Below are 16,209 nucleotides of genomic sequence, written 5' to 3'. Positions count from 1 at the left end.
ATTTTTGTGTGGTGGCTGTAAGGAGTTTCTCAGGCAGAGAAATCAAGTTAGCCTCTTTCTCACACCTTCACTTGAATTAAACAAGACTGAGAAAGACTGAAGCAATTAGAAGAAGGTAGCTGATTCATGACAGTCTTACAGTCAGAGCATCTCTTTAGAAAGGAATGTTTTAACAATAATGAGAAAAACAGCAGTAAGAGATGTCCACAAAGAAATAACAGAATACCTGGGTTTTGCTTGAAGTTAGGGAACTTGCCACTCTATAAAGGGATGTGTTGTAAAGTTTATTATTAAATGACCCATCTATAACATTTTGTGGAGAAAATCTGCCAGAAAGATTGAGAATATTTATTACAGAAGCTGAGTGAAGCTTACTGAAAAAAGGTGACTTATCTGATACCCTTCCCTGATCAGGGATTCTCTGCAGAGAGAGGCAGATGAGCTCAGACTTGAGTGATTTATCTGTAGCTGTCCGAGAAGTATTCACATTTAGAATTACAAATCCCAAACAGTCTCCAGGCAATTCTGTCTTGGCTGACCCCCTGGACAGAGAGGAGAATACATTCTGTTAGTTCAGACTGGGATATCAGGGGAGTGGGAATGGTCAGCACTAATAGCTAGGACCAGCCCAACTCCAGTTCTCAGGAACAGTGGAGAGGTGTGCTCAAAAGCTGATAGCACCTGAGAGATAGCTGTCCTTGGAACAGCTATGACCCTTGATTTGGCTGGCTGTATTTTTGGAGGGTTGCTGCAAATTTCCTGATGCCTGCTCAGAACTCCCTCATCTGTCTGATCTGCTGTTGGGTTGGTGATATGTAAATTCCAACATTTGTTTAAATTCTGCATGCTGCCAAAACGCCTTTTTTATAGATGTAAAAACCCTCTGTGGTTATCCAAAATCTAATTTAATTTTTGGATGGCTTTTCCCATGGCTTTTCTCTTTATTTTCTCTATTTTTCAATATTAATTGAAAATGCATACTTTGATACTCAGCAGTGTTGTTTCTTCTTTTCTTACTTTTCTGCACTATCAGAACTCCTGCTATATGCAGATATATCCTCTGGATCTTTTATTTTCGGTTACACTTCTGCACTGCTCCCACATATTTATTTGCGTTCCTCAGGTTACCTCCTTATTACTTTAATTTTCTTTCCTTATATCGTTTCTGTGGTTTGTTTCTTAATAATTTCATTCATTGTCTTTGAGGGCCTATGGCATAATATTTGGTCAGCATTTATCTGCTTATTTTATTTATTCCTTTTTTATTCCACAGGTCTTGCTGTGGTTGCCCTGTTCAGTAGTTTACACATTCTGACATAGCTTTGTTTGTCAGATTAGGTAGGGCATGGAATATTGTCCCACCTGTTGGACAAATAGCCATAGAGTTCCTCAAGCTTAAATTCCTTATGTTTGAAATTTTTCACCCATGTGTGTTACTTGTGTATACACAAGTTTTTTTATGTGGATGCTATCAGCATCCAGCTGGAAGCCAGCCATCTTGGGAGCCCTCTAGCCACATTTAGTCCAGTGCTGTGCTTAACCTGTAAAAGTATATTGTAAAAGTATATTATAACCTATAAAGTATATTGTAAGGGTATATTGGTCTAGGCACAGCACTATTGTGCCATAACAGTGTACCATGTCTTCCCAGCCTGTATCTAGGTGGTTCAACAAAAGTAGCTTGGGCTCGCCTGCCTGCAAAAGACCAGGTTGTCATAATCTTCCTCATAAACTTGATGCTGTTGCATATTTCAGGTGGAACTATGCGTGTGTGCCCCATAATTTATGACTTCGAGTCTGCTTCTCCAAGTATTTGCTCCAACATGAATCACAGCAGTAGCCTCTCATGCTAGGTAGCCCATAGCGATCCCTTCTCTGTCACTGTACCTCAGAGAATATTCTCATCACATCTGACAGTTTAAGCAAATTTCAATTAGTCTTCAGGTGTGGGGAGAAATCCTAGGGTCAACCCTTCTTTTTTCTTCCCCTCTCTGACTGTCAAAGGACTGCCTCAAGTGGTTTTATAATGACTGCTATTGCACTAGCAGCCCGTTAAGAGAGGAGGGGCACTCTGTTACTGCATATAAAACTAGAATGATGGTGTATTCCAGATCAGGGTTGATTAATATCACAACAGAGTTACAGTAATTATGGTGCTGTTGTCTATATTAACATCTTGCTGATTTGCTTGTCTTTTATCATGACAGCACGTTAAGCAGAAGTTTGTGTGAGCTGCCCATGGTGTCACCTACTTTATTTTCTCTTGTAGCTTTGTTTTATCTAGAATATATCTCTTTGCAAGAATAGCAAGAGTTACTTATTTTGATAGACTGAATAGTTCTTTATCAAACAGCTTTTTTTCACCATTATAGTACCTGTTCATCTAATCATATAAAATACCTGTGAAGTTCCTTAGGTTTTCATGAATTTAGTTTGAGCTATTATCAGTATCAACTCTGTAGTATTACAGTTCAAATCATTTCCTGAAACACATGCTAGCGTATTAAACAGAATCATATCTAAACTGGAAAATTGTGATATATTCCTGTGTTAATATTTTGCCTTTTCTGTATGTTGACAGTTATATTTCAGCTCTCTACTTTTAATTTGTTTAGCTGTTTCCAAACCCACTTCATGGCTACCTAATTTCTCTGTTTAAAACTCTGTTTTAAAGCCTGTGTCAGAGGCCTACTGAAACATAAAATTTACCAGTTAATTATCTAGTATTTACTGCCTCACAGTCTCTATCCAGAATTGTAATAGATTCATGAAGCAAAATTTTTCTTTACAGAAGCCATATTGAATTACGTAGTAAAAGTTCATTTGAGTTATTGTGTAAGTCCCCTAATAGCTAGTACTGCAACTTTTTTACTTAGAAACAAAGCTTAGAGGTCCCAGGTCGCTAAATCCCAAGACACATTTAATAACATTTTTAACTATTGCCAAAGCATTTGTAATCTTTAGATATAAAAATTAGTTTTAATGAGATTACATATTTTTGTTAGGCTCTTTACGTTAAATTAACCTTGGCCATGTACTCTCTGATCCTGCTGACTTATTCTTCTTTAATATATCTGATTTTTTCTAACATTTTTCCTTCTTATATCTCAGTCTTTGACAGCACCTCACCTTTATTACCAAAAAAGACCAGGTGGAAGGCGGGTATCTCCCCAATAGAGATACGCACTGATACAGACAGACGTTTAATTTCTTTGCAACATTTCACCCCCTTTCTGTGCTCTCATCATATCCAAGGAACTCTTCCAAGGAACCCCCTTTTATTCCTCAACAACTGCTGAATCCTGAGAATTACCCAAACACCAAAGATGATGAACAGATGTAGTACTTGGGATCAAGTTCATAACCTTGCTGTATAAATGTCAGATGCTTTGTTCGGAGGGGTGTTTTTGATTACTTGGAGTTGAATCAACTTCAGCGTTTGTATCCTTGCGAATGCTCCCTCAGAGCCATGAGGACTGAGGTCAAGGCCTGTCCTTGGGACAGACTGCTATCACAGCAAGCAGGTCTCTACTTCTGGTAACCTAAAGATTACCCTGTTTTCCTTACCTGCTGTTGCTGTCAGCTTTGAGTGAACCTTTCTCCTGAACACGGTGTTTTGTAGTGAATCAAAATGTGCAATAAGAGGACAAGCATGTGTGTACCTTTTGAACTTGCTATATGAGACAGTACCTGCACTGTCTTACGGCTTTCTTAAGAGAGAATAGAATAGGATTGTGGTGGTTGGCATCTCTGGAGAACATAGTCTTTTAGTGTGGTCTGCACGAATCTGGAGACAGCAGGTCTACAAGGAGCCATGCCTGAACTGTGAATCGTATTTATAAATATAGGTTTACTAATATGATGGCTAATGACACACTAATCGCCATTAAATGCTTGATATATGAACATTAAAAATACAGCTATAGTAATAAAAGTAGCATTGTAAAAATAATATCCTACTGAACAGATCTGTTCCTTGTGTATACTCAAAACCACATCTGCTTAGCTTAGTGACAAAATGAATTTTTTCTGTACTCATTAGTAACATAAAACTAATGGATTCTGCTCTGATTCTCTCCATAGCAACTGAATTCCCTGCCAGTTCCATTTACAGGACTAAATTCCTCTCCCAGCTCATTCAGTGCAGTTTTGTTGAGAAGAGTGGGACAGCACAGCAGTAATCAAAACAAGTGCTCTAGGTCCCTGTGATTGCAAAGGAGTAACTTAGGGCAAAATTTAACTTCTAGATTTTTTCTTTTTATTGCTGCTGGTAATGTATAAGCCAGAAAGCACACAACTTGACTTTCAAAACCTGGCTTCTGTTTGCAGGTTTGGCAGTTAGGGAAAAAAAAAAATTATACTGTAAACAGTGCAAATTTGATCTGGAGGCCATTGAGGTATACTAAGTGTGGAATCCCATAGTGCCATTTTAGCCAGTTGCTTTTTGGAGTGAAACTGCACTTTAAACTGCGAAAGTTGATTGTCTTGCTGCACTGTTTAGTTTGTTCTAAACATTTATGATTTGATGGGAACAAGAAACTCAGAGATATAATGAGATGTTTTAAAAGAGTGCACCTGCAGAATATCTTTTAAGTACCAGTACTTTTTTAGTCAATGAAGACTTAAAACTTTGCAAATGGCTGAAGATACAGATTTTGCTTGAGAGTAATAAATGATTAAAAGACAAAACATCCAACAGTGTAAATGAGCTATAAATCACTGACACAGTCTTTTGAAATTATTTTCATGCCTCCAAAATGTCATCAACCTCCCTGTTTGGGATTCTAGGTCGCCCAAAAGTGTGTTTTGTGAGCTGCAAGGAGTGAGACTTTTTACAAATTCAGAAATCACCATGTCACATGCATTGTTTTTGTTATTCCCTTTGTAAGTTTATAGATGGAAAAATCTGTTTTGATCACGTTTTTCTAAGTAACCACTTCCTAAGCTTATCTAATGGTATCCTAAATCTTGGACCGTCTCCCTCCTGTCCCCCAGCTGCTTCTCTGGAAGGCCATTAACCACCTCACTCCTTTCCTTTTTAAAAAAGTCTTCTCTAATTTTCAGCTTTAAATTTATTCATGTCTGGCTTATAATCATATGTTCCTGTGCCAACATTGTCGTTTATCTTAAATAGCTCTTTTCCCTCCCTGATGTATATATAAAGAGACATCATATTCCTGTTCTGCCTTCATCTGCCTAGGCTAAACATCTTGTTAGGCTCTTTTTGTCTTCTCTTGTAAGAAAGGCCTTACATCCCCTGATTATATGAGCAGCCCTTCTCTGCAACCTGCTAGAGCTTTGTTTTCTTGTAACATCACATCCAAACTGTATTTAAAGAATACAAATGTGAATCCAGCACCTCCCTGAGAAAATTGTTAATTACCTATGCTGTACAAAAGTCTGCCTCTGTTAGATTAAAACGCTTTTCACTATCAGGAATCTCCCCATATAGATCCTTTCAAAACACGAACAAGCAGTGGAAAGCTACATCACTGTTTGTTGCACAGGTTTTATATCATTTCTTTAAATTCTAAAAGAGAGAAGCACGGTACCATACTTGCAGACAAAAACTGCATTTGTGGCACACAGTGCAATGTATGGGAGCTGTTATACACAAGAGAGAGGCTTACAGGATACTTAGTATTGCTGGTGGCAGTAGATCACAAAGAAACCTTAACAGGTATGATACAGACAAGCCTACATGAGACCTGAAACAAGCTGGAGCTGCTTTCAACAACTACAGTTTTTCAACAGATACAGAAGACTGCAGAAACTTGAGAACTGCAGCACTGCAGCACCCTGAAAACTGCAGAACAATTCCCAGTAAATCCATGAACTTTTCTGAGTAAGAAAAAGAAAATGAAAATACAAGAGCGTGAGCAGGTCCTAAGAGATTACATTTAATTGAGTTACTGTAGTTCATCAGTGGAGGCATGCTAAAGGACTGTGTGTTCAAGCCTAGCCCTTTGCAATAGCAAAGCAAAAAGTATTAGCTTAAACACTTTCATAGTAGTTAATTGACCTTTTACAGTGGTTTAAGCAAACAGATTTTACTTCAAATTTGCAGTGAATTTGGACCATGCACATAATCAGCTTGCACAGCTTTGTTGATGAGTGCTAACTCATTAAGCTGTCATAACTTGCTCACTTGCAGTCATCTGTCCACACTCGTCATGCTGCCTTTAGCAATGTGCCATAGATGTTTTATGCTGGAAGAGCATTAATGTTCTCTATGTGTTGCTGAGAAGAGCTGGAAGGCTTTTAGCACTGGATGAATGCAACCAAGGTATTTCACATGTTAGCAAGTTAGGGTTTGGCACAGAGAAAACATTTGAATATTTGTGGAAGAAGAAAAGAGTATACTTTCCCTATCCTTCTTCCTGGGTTTAGGATATGGCTCAATTTCCTACATTAGCAGTCATTAACAGCAACTTCATAGATCCTACCACTGCTCCCTTATTCCTCTTTGTGGCATAGGAAGAATTAGTGATTTTTTAGTGTGTTTGAAAATAAGGCTGCCCAAAACAACATATGCAATGAAAACTTAAGGTATTGGTATCCAGATCTTCTTCAATTTTATGAGAATCGAAAATGATATAAAAGATTGTATATGACTACAAATTATACAGGTTAAACGTAGTATATTAGTAGACATTTAAAATACTTGATATCCACTGCAGTACACTTTTTTTTTTTTGACTGATAGGAGTAAGGTAAATATTGCTTCTTCAAAAATATTGAGAAACAGAATATGAAAATAAATTCTTATCATGTTTCTTGGCAATAAAAGACCAAAGGTAAACACTTTGAAGCTTATAATTCTAGGCAGACTTGTCTGTGTCTCATATTTGGCTTGATCTTGAGTATTTTTCAATTGACTTGGATCAAATTCTGTAATGAAAATCATAATGACTTCTTGGTTTATTACAGTAGCATGGCTTTGAAGCCAGTTCTGTGCTCCTAAAATTCAATAAGATTTTTGAAATACCTAACAGTTATACCCCTTTCTAAAGCACAAGTAGAATGTATTGTTGCATCAAATAACATGCATTTACTGAGCTTGACTTTATTTTAACAATGTAGAATGCCGCACCTAAAATCTAGCTTGTTTTGCAGCATGAGAACTGCTATTAAAGCCTCCTCAGAAAACTCACAAAATATCCAGGCCAGCAATACCATACCACAGAGTGAATCCTTTAAAATGCAGCGATGTTCACCACCTGTGTTACAATTGCATTAGTTAAACTGACTTAACTGAAGAATAGTCATAGTCTGAAGGACCTGGGACTTGGCCCATCTCTGCCATTGAATTAGTATAGTTGAACTACCACTGAACTGTGCGGTTTCGCTGTATGTGAAATGCAAATGATTTGCGTCAGGTAGTTCCTCAACAACTTATTTTAGAAGGCATCTTCCTCTTGTGGTATGTAGCTATATTTTGTCTGCCATGCAAACGTTTTTTGCAGCACAGATGTGTGAGGTTGATGCCACAAACTCTTCCCTGTGAAGTTAAAAGAACTGAACCAAAACTTGCAGGATTAGACTCACATCTTATTTCTGTGCAATATTTGCAATAATCTGATGATCTTCATGTCATTTGTGCATCTTTCTTACTACAGAGAGAAAAGCAATTATTGTTCTCAGTTTATTTGATCATGTTGCTTTCTTTTCTCACTGTGAGTTCTTAAATCTGTACTAATGAGAAATGACTAAGGATGATCAGATTGTCTGTAGCATGTCACTCCTGGTTTGTGCTCCATTTTATTCCTTTAAGCATCACACAATAATGGACAAATTAAAATAGTACATTCAAAGGTGTTACACATGTAACCTTTTTGTATAACATATTTGTATACAGACAAATACCTTTAGAGTTGCTTACATTCAAAATGTACCTATGTGGAGCATTCTTTGTATTTTAGAGTATGTATGAAGGTTGATGGCTTGGAAATTTGTAAGAAAAATCGTAAACATCTTCACAATACCTGTCCAAATTTTCCATGTTAAAGTACTGGAGAGTGTTTCTCTGCAGCTATAGAAACAGCTTAGGTATCCTGTAAATGAGTCAATAATTTTTTTTTTTCCCTAGGATATAATTGGAAAAGCACTGCAGTATATTGGAGCATATGGTGAGCTCTGCAACACAGAGCAAGTTGTGGCTCTGATTGATGAGGAAATGTGTATCAACTGTGGCAAATGTTACATGACCTGTAATGATTCTGGCTACCAGGTAAGAGCACAGCTGTAATTAGCAGGAAGGCACAATGAGTTATCTTTCTGCTGCTGGGAAGAAAGAATCCACCTTCTGTTAATGAGCAGGTGGTAAAAACAGATGTCTAAAATACTGGATTTGAGCCCCAGCATGCTCCCAGGCTACGCTGTGCAAGCCTTGTCTGAGCCGTTTGCACAGCACCCAGCACGGCTTCCTCTGGACGGCTGTGCAGAAGGGTGCCGCTCTAGGTCACTCTCCCGGTATGTCCCTAACTGTGAGTGGCAATGGGCTGCTTCTTACGAGGAAGAAAATGAAGGAGACCCATGTCAGATGCCTATGAATTTTGATGATTTTCAAATACGTGAGGGAGAAAGGGAAGAATGCATCCCTTCCCATCAAGAAAATACAGGGAGGCAAGACACGTTCTTGTGCCAAAAACTGTTAAAGAAACTTAGTCTTTGTTCCATCAGCCTAAGCAATTTTGAGTTGGGACTCCTGTTCACATCAAAGTATGTATCTGATTTATGCAGTATGGTATTGGCATTTTTATATACCACTGGTTTATATTTTTATATACCACCGGTTTCCATGTCCACTGGAGTTGATGAACTGGTCTGTGGGAAGAAGGGCATCACAGGAAGACCCATGTTCTTTTAGAATAATCTAGAATAATCTCCATGGAACCTAGTATGCATTAAACAATAATGTATACACAATTTTTTCCATTCATCCCAGTACAAGAACAGTTTGTCAGAGACAAATACTTTAACTGAGCAACAAGTTTCATCAGAACACCAAGACCTTTTGTTTATCCTTAATTCAGTCTAATCAATATTAAGTCTGAAGTCTTACTTAACTACATACTGCCAAAGACAGAAGTCTTCCTATTTAAAATCAGCTCCCACAATTAAAACAACCATCAGATCAAAGGTAGACTTTTTTTTCCATCGATATGAAAAACTAGTGCTGCATTTTTACAAGATCAGATGATTATTGTAGTTTTCATCTAAATTTCTTCTTGACACTGTGATCTTCACTGATTCTCCTTCCATTAGATTTCCCAGCAATAGGAAAGATACAGCCCTGGAGAGCAAAGGACTGTGTTTGTATTTAGTGAAACCTACTTTTCTGTAACTGGAAAAAAAAAATCAGCACCAAAAGAACCAAAGCTTAAAACCCCAGGAGGTTCTTTAGCACAAAAAAAGTGTTTTTCCTTAATTAATTAAGGAAACTGCAAAGAAAATAATTGCAAAGAACTGCAAAGAACTTCTTAATTGCAAAGAAATCAAAAGCCCCCCACACTTCAAAATATCATCTGCTTTGTGCTTATCTTTGTTTCAAAAAATCCATGCTGTTATGCAGACCTACCACCTTGTAGGACTCCAACAGAAAAGCTTTCCTTAACTCGAAGGTAGCACTGTAGTCCTGAATTCCTCTGTCTCTTTGAACTCTTTTCAAGATGTGCATTGTTGTTGGGGAGAGAGGAAGGAGTCCTAAATACTCACAAGCCAAAGTTTTCTTTGTGTTCGAGCTAAGCTAAAACTCACAGATTCAGGGCAGTTAGTACCTGCTCCATGCTCTTGCCAGCTGCTACAGCAGCGTTTCAGCACCCTCCTGGTGGTGAAACCCCAAACGCTGCAGATGTGCCTCTGGACCCAACCTGCAGAGCCACCTCATGCGCTCCCACCTCCCCACTGGCTGCCCCAGCTGCTGGCAGTGGCTGGGGAGGTTTGCTAAGGCACCGCAAGAGTTCAGCTTTCAGGCCTGACCCTTCCTCCCCAGAACTCTTTTAAAAGTACATATTCATTTTTTTTTATTACTATTTTTGTACTTTTCCAGGCTTGCTTCTTAGATGTTGAACCTTTTGTGGTTGTGTGAAGCTTTTGGTTTTGCTTTTAATTGCCATTTCCCATTATACCAGCAGCTTATTTCATTGAGACTTCAATTGTTATTTCACATTCAAATACACTTATCACACTAATTGGTAATGAGGATTCACTGCATGGAAATGTGAGAAATAAAGCAAGCTCTACCTGCCTGGAACTCAGATATCCCTTTCAAAGATTTGCAAAGGAAAAAAAAGATTTGCACAGGAGGCACAGCATGCTGTGTTTTTCTCTACCTTTTTATTAAATTAGATTGTTTATGCCGTGCTGAAAATAAAAATCAAAAGAGTTGCCCAGTGGTGTGTGCAGCCAGCGCTGTGCTGAGGCCATGCAGGCATGTCCCAGTGTCCCCCAGACCAGCAGACCCAGCAAAGCGGCGAGTGATGAAATATTGTCTTCATGTGGCGGAGGAACATCCCTCTGGGAGTCTAAACATCACAGGCCGAAGTCAGCCTTTTGTAGCTGCTCCTCGTGGCCGTGAGCTTTTGCCAAGGTGGAATTTCTGATTTTGAAGGGCCGGGGGAGGGAGGGGTGGTTTTGTTCCCTGCCACTTCACCAGTTGCTATAGCTGCAGTGCAGAACCACACCAAGATGTCTCCAGCCGCTGCAGCACAGGAAATGCAGGCACTAAAATGGGAGCAGTTCTGACCTTTTCCGTGAGTGACATCAATAATGTTTATTCCTGTTCGCAGGCTATCCAGTTTGATCCCCAAACCCACCTGCCCGCAGTTACTGACAGCTGTACAGGCTGCACCCTGTGTCTCAGTGTCTGCCCTGTTATCGACTGCATCCGCATGGTTTCCAGGACGACACCGTACGAACCCAGGCGCGGGCTGCCCCTAGCCCTGGGCTGCCCCTAGCCCTGGGCCCCGCGCACTGAGGTGATCCGACCGACAGCTGATGCGAGCTGTACACTTGTTTGATGCGGCTGATTCGCTTTCTAATTAATCCTTGAAATCTACTCTTACCAAAAAAATGCAATACTGGGAGCCGTTACAATGAACACTGTTTTCCAATTATTATTTTTACGACAATTAAGTTCTGAAATTACAGAAAGGCAGCAATTAGTCGGTTGTAGCTGTCAGTTGTCCACGATTTGAAATGTAACTTTTTCCTTACAATTCGTGCTGTAATTTCAAAAGTCCTCTGTAGACTGTTTAATCTCTATGTAATTTCTGGCTGTAAATATAATTAAGAAACCATTTTTAATGAACTACAAATCAATGTACAAGCTAACTGTTTTCAAGGAGGCATTTTGTAATTAAACATTACATTTAGTTTTAAAAGAGTTTCTTAGAAGATGTAATTAACTACACAGCATTCAAATAAAGCAATGTTGCTTCTATTTTTCTATGGGAAGAAATGAAAGGGAATTTAAAACAGGATTTAAGAACTGGATTAATCACTTTCAACTACTACAGCATATGGTAGTGTATTTTCATAATCCTTTCTAATTCTTTCTCACACTAGTCACTTAATAGAATAAATTTGCTGTGTACTGACACATGCTGGACTCTTCAGATTTGTATGTTGCCTGGCTAGCCTGATCATTACTTTTTTTCCCCCAGTGAACACTCATAACATCCATTTAAAAATGGTTAAACTGCCTTATTGCAAAGCCCAGGTTTCATTTCGGGATTCTGAGAAGGGACAATGTTTTTTCTCCAAGCTCATCCTCTAAACAACTTTCTAATTGTGCCAATTAATGTTCCAGAATGTACACGTTACAGGTCAGAGATCTGATTACGTGCAAATGGAATACACACCCTGCAGGCTGTGTTTGCCAAACACACACGTATAGGGCAAACTGGCAAGATGATTTCCCCCAGTGCCAATTCTTCATACTTAGCGGTTATGTATGGTTCTAGTAATTTCACAACCAAAAAGAAATACAGATTTGTCTGTCTTACTGAACAATATCAGTATTAATCCATTTTTCATTCACAGTAGGAACTTTCTAATTTGGACGTATTGCTGTCTGCTTTACTCCACTTAAGAATATAAAGCCTTTGATTTCATAATAATAATAAATGATCTATTCATTCAATTTCTTATACCCTATATTGCGATCAGCAAAAGCTTTGATTAAAAATATGCCCTAACTTTCATTTGCTGGTTTATGAATTGTGCACCAAATTATAAATAAATGTTGAAAGCAACTTGTTGTATTTCTTTTTTCTTAATTTACTAACAGATTTTTCTTAAGAGACTTGTCAGGTGGTGTTTCATGTTCTCTACTCTGCACTCCAGGAATCATTAATGAGTTAATTCATGTGTACATTATTCTATTAATTGCCTACAGTGCAGAATATAACATCCTCTTTGCCCCTGGATGGCATCTCTTTGTCTTCCTTTGACTTGTCTTCCCTTTACATCCTTTCCCCACGCACGCAGACATATGTACACAGTTTCCCCCTCTAACATTTTGAAGTGTCAGCTCATTTAGTATCCTCACTCCACCAGCCTGGTTTTGCTGACATTTTGGACTCACCTGATGAGATCCACTGGCAGGCCCAAGCCCAAAGCTAATAGCTTTCTCTTCATACTGTAATCTTTCTCCTCATAGTTGTACATTTTTCACACTCAAGTAGTAAGAGATAGTTGTACTGCTTAGAAAATATTTGCCTGAATCTTGTTTAAATCTCTTGGTCTTCTGGTAGTTTCTTATCTTGTGTGAGTTATAGGAGACTCACAGTAAGAAGAAACTGCTTTGTGACTGTGAGGGGCAAAGTTTGGAGGGTCTCTGTCTTTTCCCTCTGAGAAGCTGGTTGACAAGCAGCATGCCCTTGAGTACAGCAGAAAAAAATCAAGTTCAGATTTTCTGCAGGTAGCACTTTACGATCTCAGTTAACAGATGCAAGGAAAAGCAGCTATTTTATCCCAGGCTGTTACCATCTACTTCTTAGTTTGTATCCTAACACAAACCGCAAAGGTGAGAGACGGTGTGTCACCTGTGGCTGAACCTTCCAGCTTCTCAAGGTCCCTCACTGCTGTATTGTCAGACCTGGTTACCTCACTATACTGAACACTTCACATCTGGTAGTGTGGCTTCTTTTAGCTACAGGACAAAGCCAAGAGACCTGATTTAAGTGGCTAAGCACACGTACATTTATATCATCAATGTAGCAGCAAAATCAGAGCTTTTCCTATGATATTCAGTATTCTCAGGATATCCAGTGTTCCTAAGTAGCTATAAAGTAATCTATAGAAGATTAGGGACATTCTATGAATCAAGTTTATGATCAAGACTATAATTTGTTTTTAACCAAAGAAGAAATAACAAGTTATATTGTTCAGGTTTCTCTCTTGCCACCCACCCTCTCCCCCACTCCTCTTCCATCAAGCCCATTAACAGTTTCAGGAAATGCATTCCCAAATGAATGCGAATAATTTCTAACTGACAGTCAGCAATAAATCTGTGTGTTGCTGGAACTCAGATAAATGGCCACATTTAGGGCTCCTGCAGGTCTTAAGTCATCAGAGTAAGGCAAGGTGTAAACAGGAGTAAACACGAAAGACCTGGGTTCCATAGGTTTATGCATCCATCTTGGTGAACCAATTAAGCACGTTCAAGAGCTAAGGAAACAAACCAGAAAAATCTGGTCTATTTTGCAAATGCTGTAGCCAGTTATTAAAAAAGGGGATATGAATTTTAAAAGTGTAAAAGGTTCCAAATTAAGCTCATATATTTCAATGATTTAGCTTCATATTTAAGGAATTATGTATTATTAAAGACATGCTGGGTTGGATCCTGCAACCCTAACCCGCACAGTGTTTAGACATGTTGATCTATTGATCACTATTATAAAATATTGTAAACTGTATTTGACAAATTAAATTATGATAGAACTGCCATAGCTTCTCCTGCTCTGCCGCACTAGCACATTCTTATTCACATCATATTCCTGAACAGAAAAAGCTCCCCGTGTTCAATGCATGCTCTGCAGTCCAAGAAATACTTGAAAAAGCTGCCAAATCTGCTTGTGAGAATCCCAGTGCGCTCATACACGTTCATTGGAAAAAGAGATGTTTTGCCTTGCTAACAGACTATACAGGCAGTTTGGTTTTTGGCCTCTAGGCTGAACATACATAATATCTGCAAGGAACTCGACTGGCAATGATAATAGCTGCATTTGAAAAATGACACAGGATTTTTAAAATATATATATTTCATGATTTTAAATAAAACATTAATTTGGTCTCTTAGGAAAATTAAAACTAGCCTTTGTGCGTGAACCCGAGGGTAGCCTGTATTTCCGGTGTTGTTGCCAATGTATTTGCATAGTGTTTGTTGTTTTGATGCCTCACCAATTGTAAGAGGAAGACTTGTTTGCAGACACCCATTTGCTTAGTCCATAAGATTTGGCAGAAACAAAATACAAGTTACTTGTCTGGAACCACTGCCCCTTCTTTATTGTCTCTTTGAGGACGTGGGGCTTTCCGCAGCATGGCCAGTTTGAGAGGTGACTGGGCAGCCAGGGGCCACAGAGTGGCTCGCTGTCATTTCTGCAGTCTCCCTGTCTTCCAGCAGGTATTGCTGTCACCTCTGGATCCTCCAGGTTTGTTGCCTTGTAGCCTTTTATCTCAAGGTGGCAAAAGCCATTGCTAGATTCAAGGCAAACTATCCAAACCCCAAATGAATGTCATGAGCCCCGTGCCTCATATTACCACTTTGTTTAACACAAACCGAGACTGTAGGCTTAGAAATACAATCTTGAGCATAGATATCTCCTATCAATAAGAAGATCCAGCCAGCATATTCTGGATGTGTGTTTCATTATTCATCTACTGTAACATGGGGTTGGGCATGTTGTTAAAGTTTTATATTTTTCAACACGTTTCCTAGTAGAAAAATATTTTTTTAGATAAAATATTTATTTTATTGGCAACAGTTTCCCTTCACCAGGCTGCTCCACTTCTTTGATGAACTGTGGAAGATAAGTTTTCATTGGCAACATCTGGCAACCTGGCAGACTCTCTAGGCAGCTGGATTGGTAACTTCAGAGTTGCTTCTGGGTCGTTCAAATAATTAGTCTGCTTATGGACCATCTGGGTCGCTTTGTCTTTGCTGTTGCCATTTTCTTTCTTTTCTGAGGAACTGTATGCTCCACAGACAACTGCTCAGAGAACAGCTTTTAACAGCTCTTCCTCAGGTTGAGCTGCTGGATCTCATGCAGATTTCCATGCTGGCCTTGTGCAGGGACTGACCACCCACTTTCATCCCCTCACCTTTGCTGGCAGTCTGAATCCGCCCCTTGTGACGTTTTGTTATTTGGGAGGGGAACTTCTCGCTGATACAAAGCAGCGAGCTGCAGTTCCCCTCAGCAAGTAGACAGGTATCCCCTCTGCAGAGGTAAGGCCCTAAACAACCTCAAGTCTTCATGATTAAACACAAACACACTTTTCTAGCTTAAGTGAACTAAACTTACCGCAAGGAAATGCCGTGCAGTAACAATCCAGCATTGCCTTCTGGCGTGGAAGTGGTGAGGTTAGGCAGGACCTGTCTGTCTGCCTGGCATGGGCCTTGCCGTGTACTGGGCAGCCAGGCTCCCTCAGACGCAGGCAGCAAATAGTTTAAAGCTGTTGCTCAACCATTTTTGAGGTATTATGCAACACTCAGTGGAAAGAGGAGAGACTCCATAAATGATTTTGTTGAATAAAACAGCTTCAAACCATTTATCTGCTTTGTCCTTTTTTTACACCAAGCATTTCTCCTCTCCAGCACCATTAACTCATGGTATAGTTGAAGTTGCACCTTGGTATGACTGCCAGCTGCCACAAGAGCTCTTCTGTTGCATTTCAGCCAAAAACAATGCAGTCAGCACCGAATGCCCCCCGTGGGCAGCTCGCACTGGCAGCTGCCTGCACACTGCCAATGGCTAGAGCCAGGCATCGCCCCAAGGGATGCTTCTCACCTGTGCAGTCTAGAGAGTGCTTCGAGTCGTAGCTTTTGCTTCAGCTTACTGGAGATGGGCTTAGACCTCGTCACTGAAGTCTTCATACGCTGTTGTTGAGAAATGACATTTGTGGGGACCCGCACGGCCATTACCATGAGAATGAGACGGCCTGCAGATAAAAGGCATCCACTTCGATCGTGCAGGTGCACGACAG

General features: G+C 39.5%; 1 protein-coding gene across 4 annotated transcripts in view; it reads left to right on the top strand.

Moving 5' to 3' along the window:
* Positions 1-12,256, top strand: part of DPYD (dihydropyrimidine dehydrogenase) — a 340,158-nt gene extending 327,902 nt beyond the window's left edge. For 3 of the 4 annotated variants that reach the window (XM_050712120.1, XM_050712119.1, XM_035538269.2), the window contains 2 exons: positions 8,090-8,230; positions 10,791-12,249. In XM_050712120.1, coding sequence (XP_050568077.1) covers positions 8,090-8,230; positions 10,791-10,958 — 309 coding nt within the window. In that variant the 3' untranslated portion in view covers positions 10,959-12,249. Of the gene's footprint in view, positions 1-8,089; positions 8,231-10,790 lie in introns of all 4 variants that reach the window. The other variant, XM_035538265.2, reaches the window with a different exon arrangement.
* Positions 12,257-16,209: the final 3,953 nt, after the last annotated feature.

Source organism: Cygnus atratus, chromosome 8 (assembly GCF_013377495.2).
Source record: "Cygnus atratus isolate AKBS03 ecotype Queensland, Australia chromosome 8, CAtr_DNAZoo_HiC_assembly, whole genome shotgun sequence".
Lineage (NCBI taxonomy): Eukaryota > Metazoa > Chordata > Aves > Anseriformes > Anatidae > Cygnus > Cygnus atratus.
This window is presented reverse-complemented; position numbering and strand designations above follow the sequence as displayed.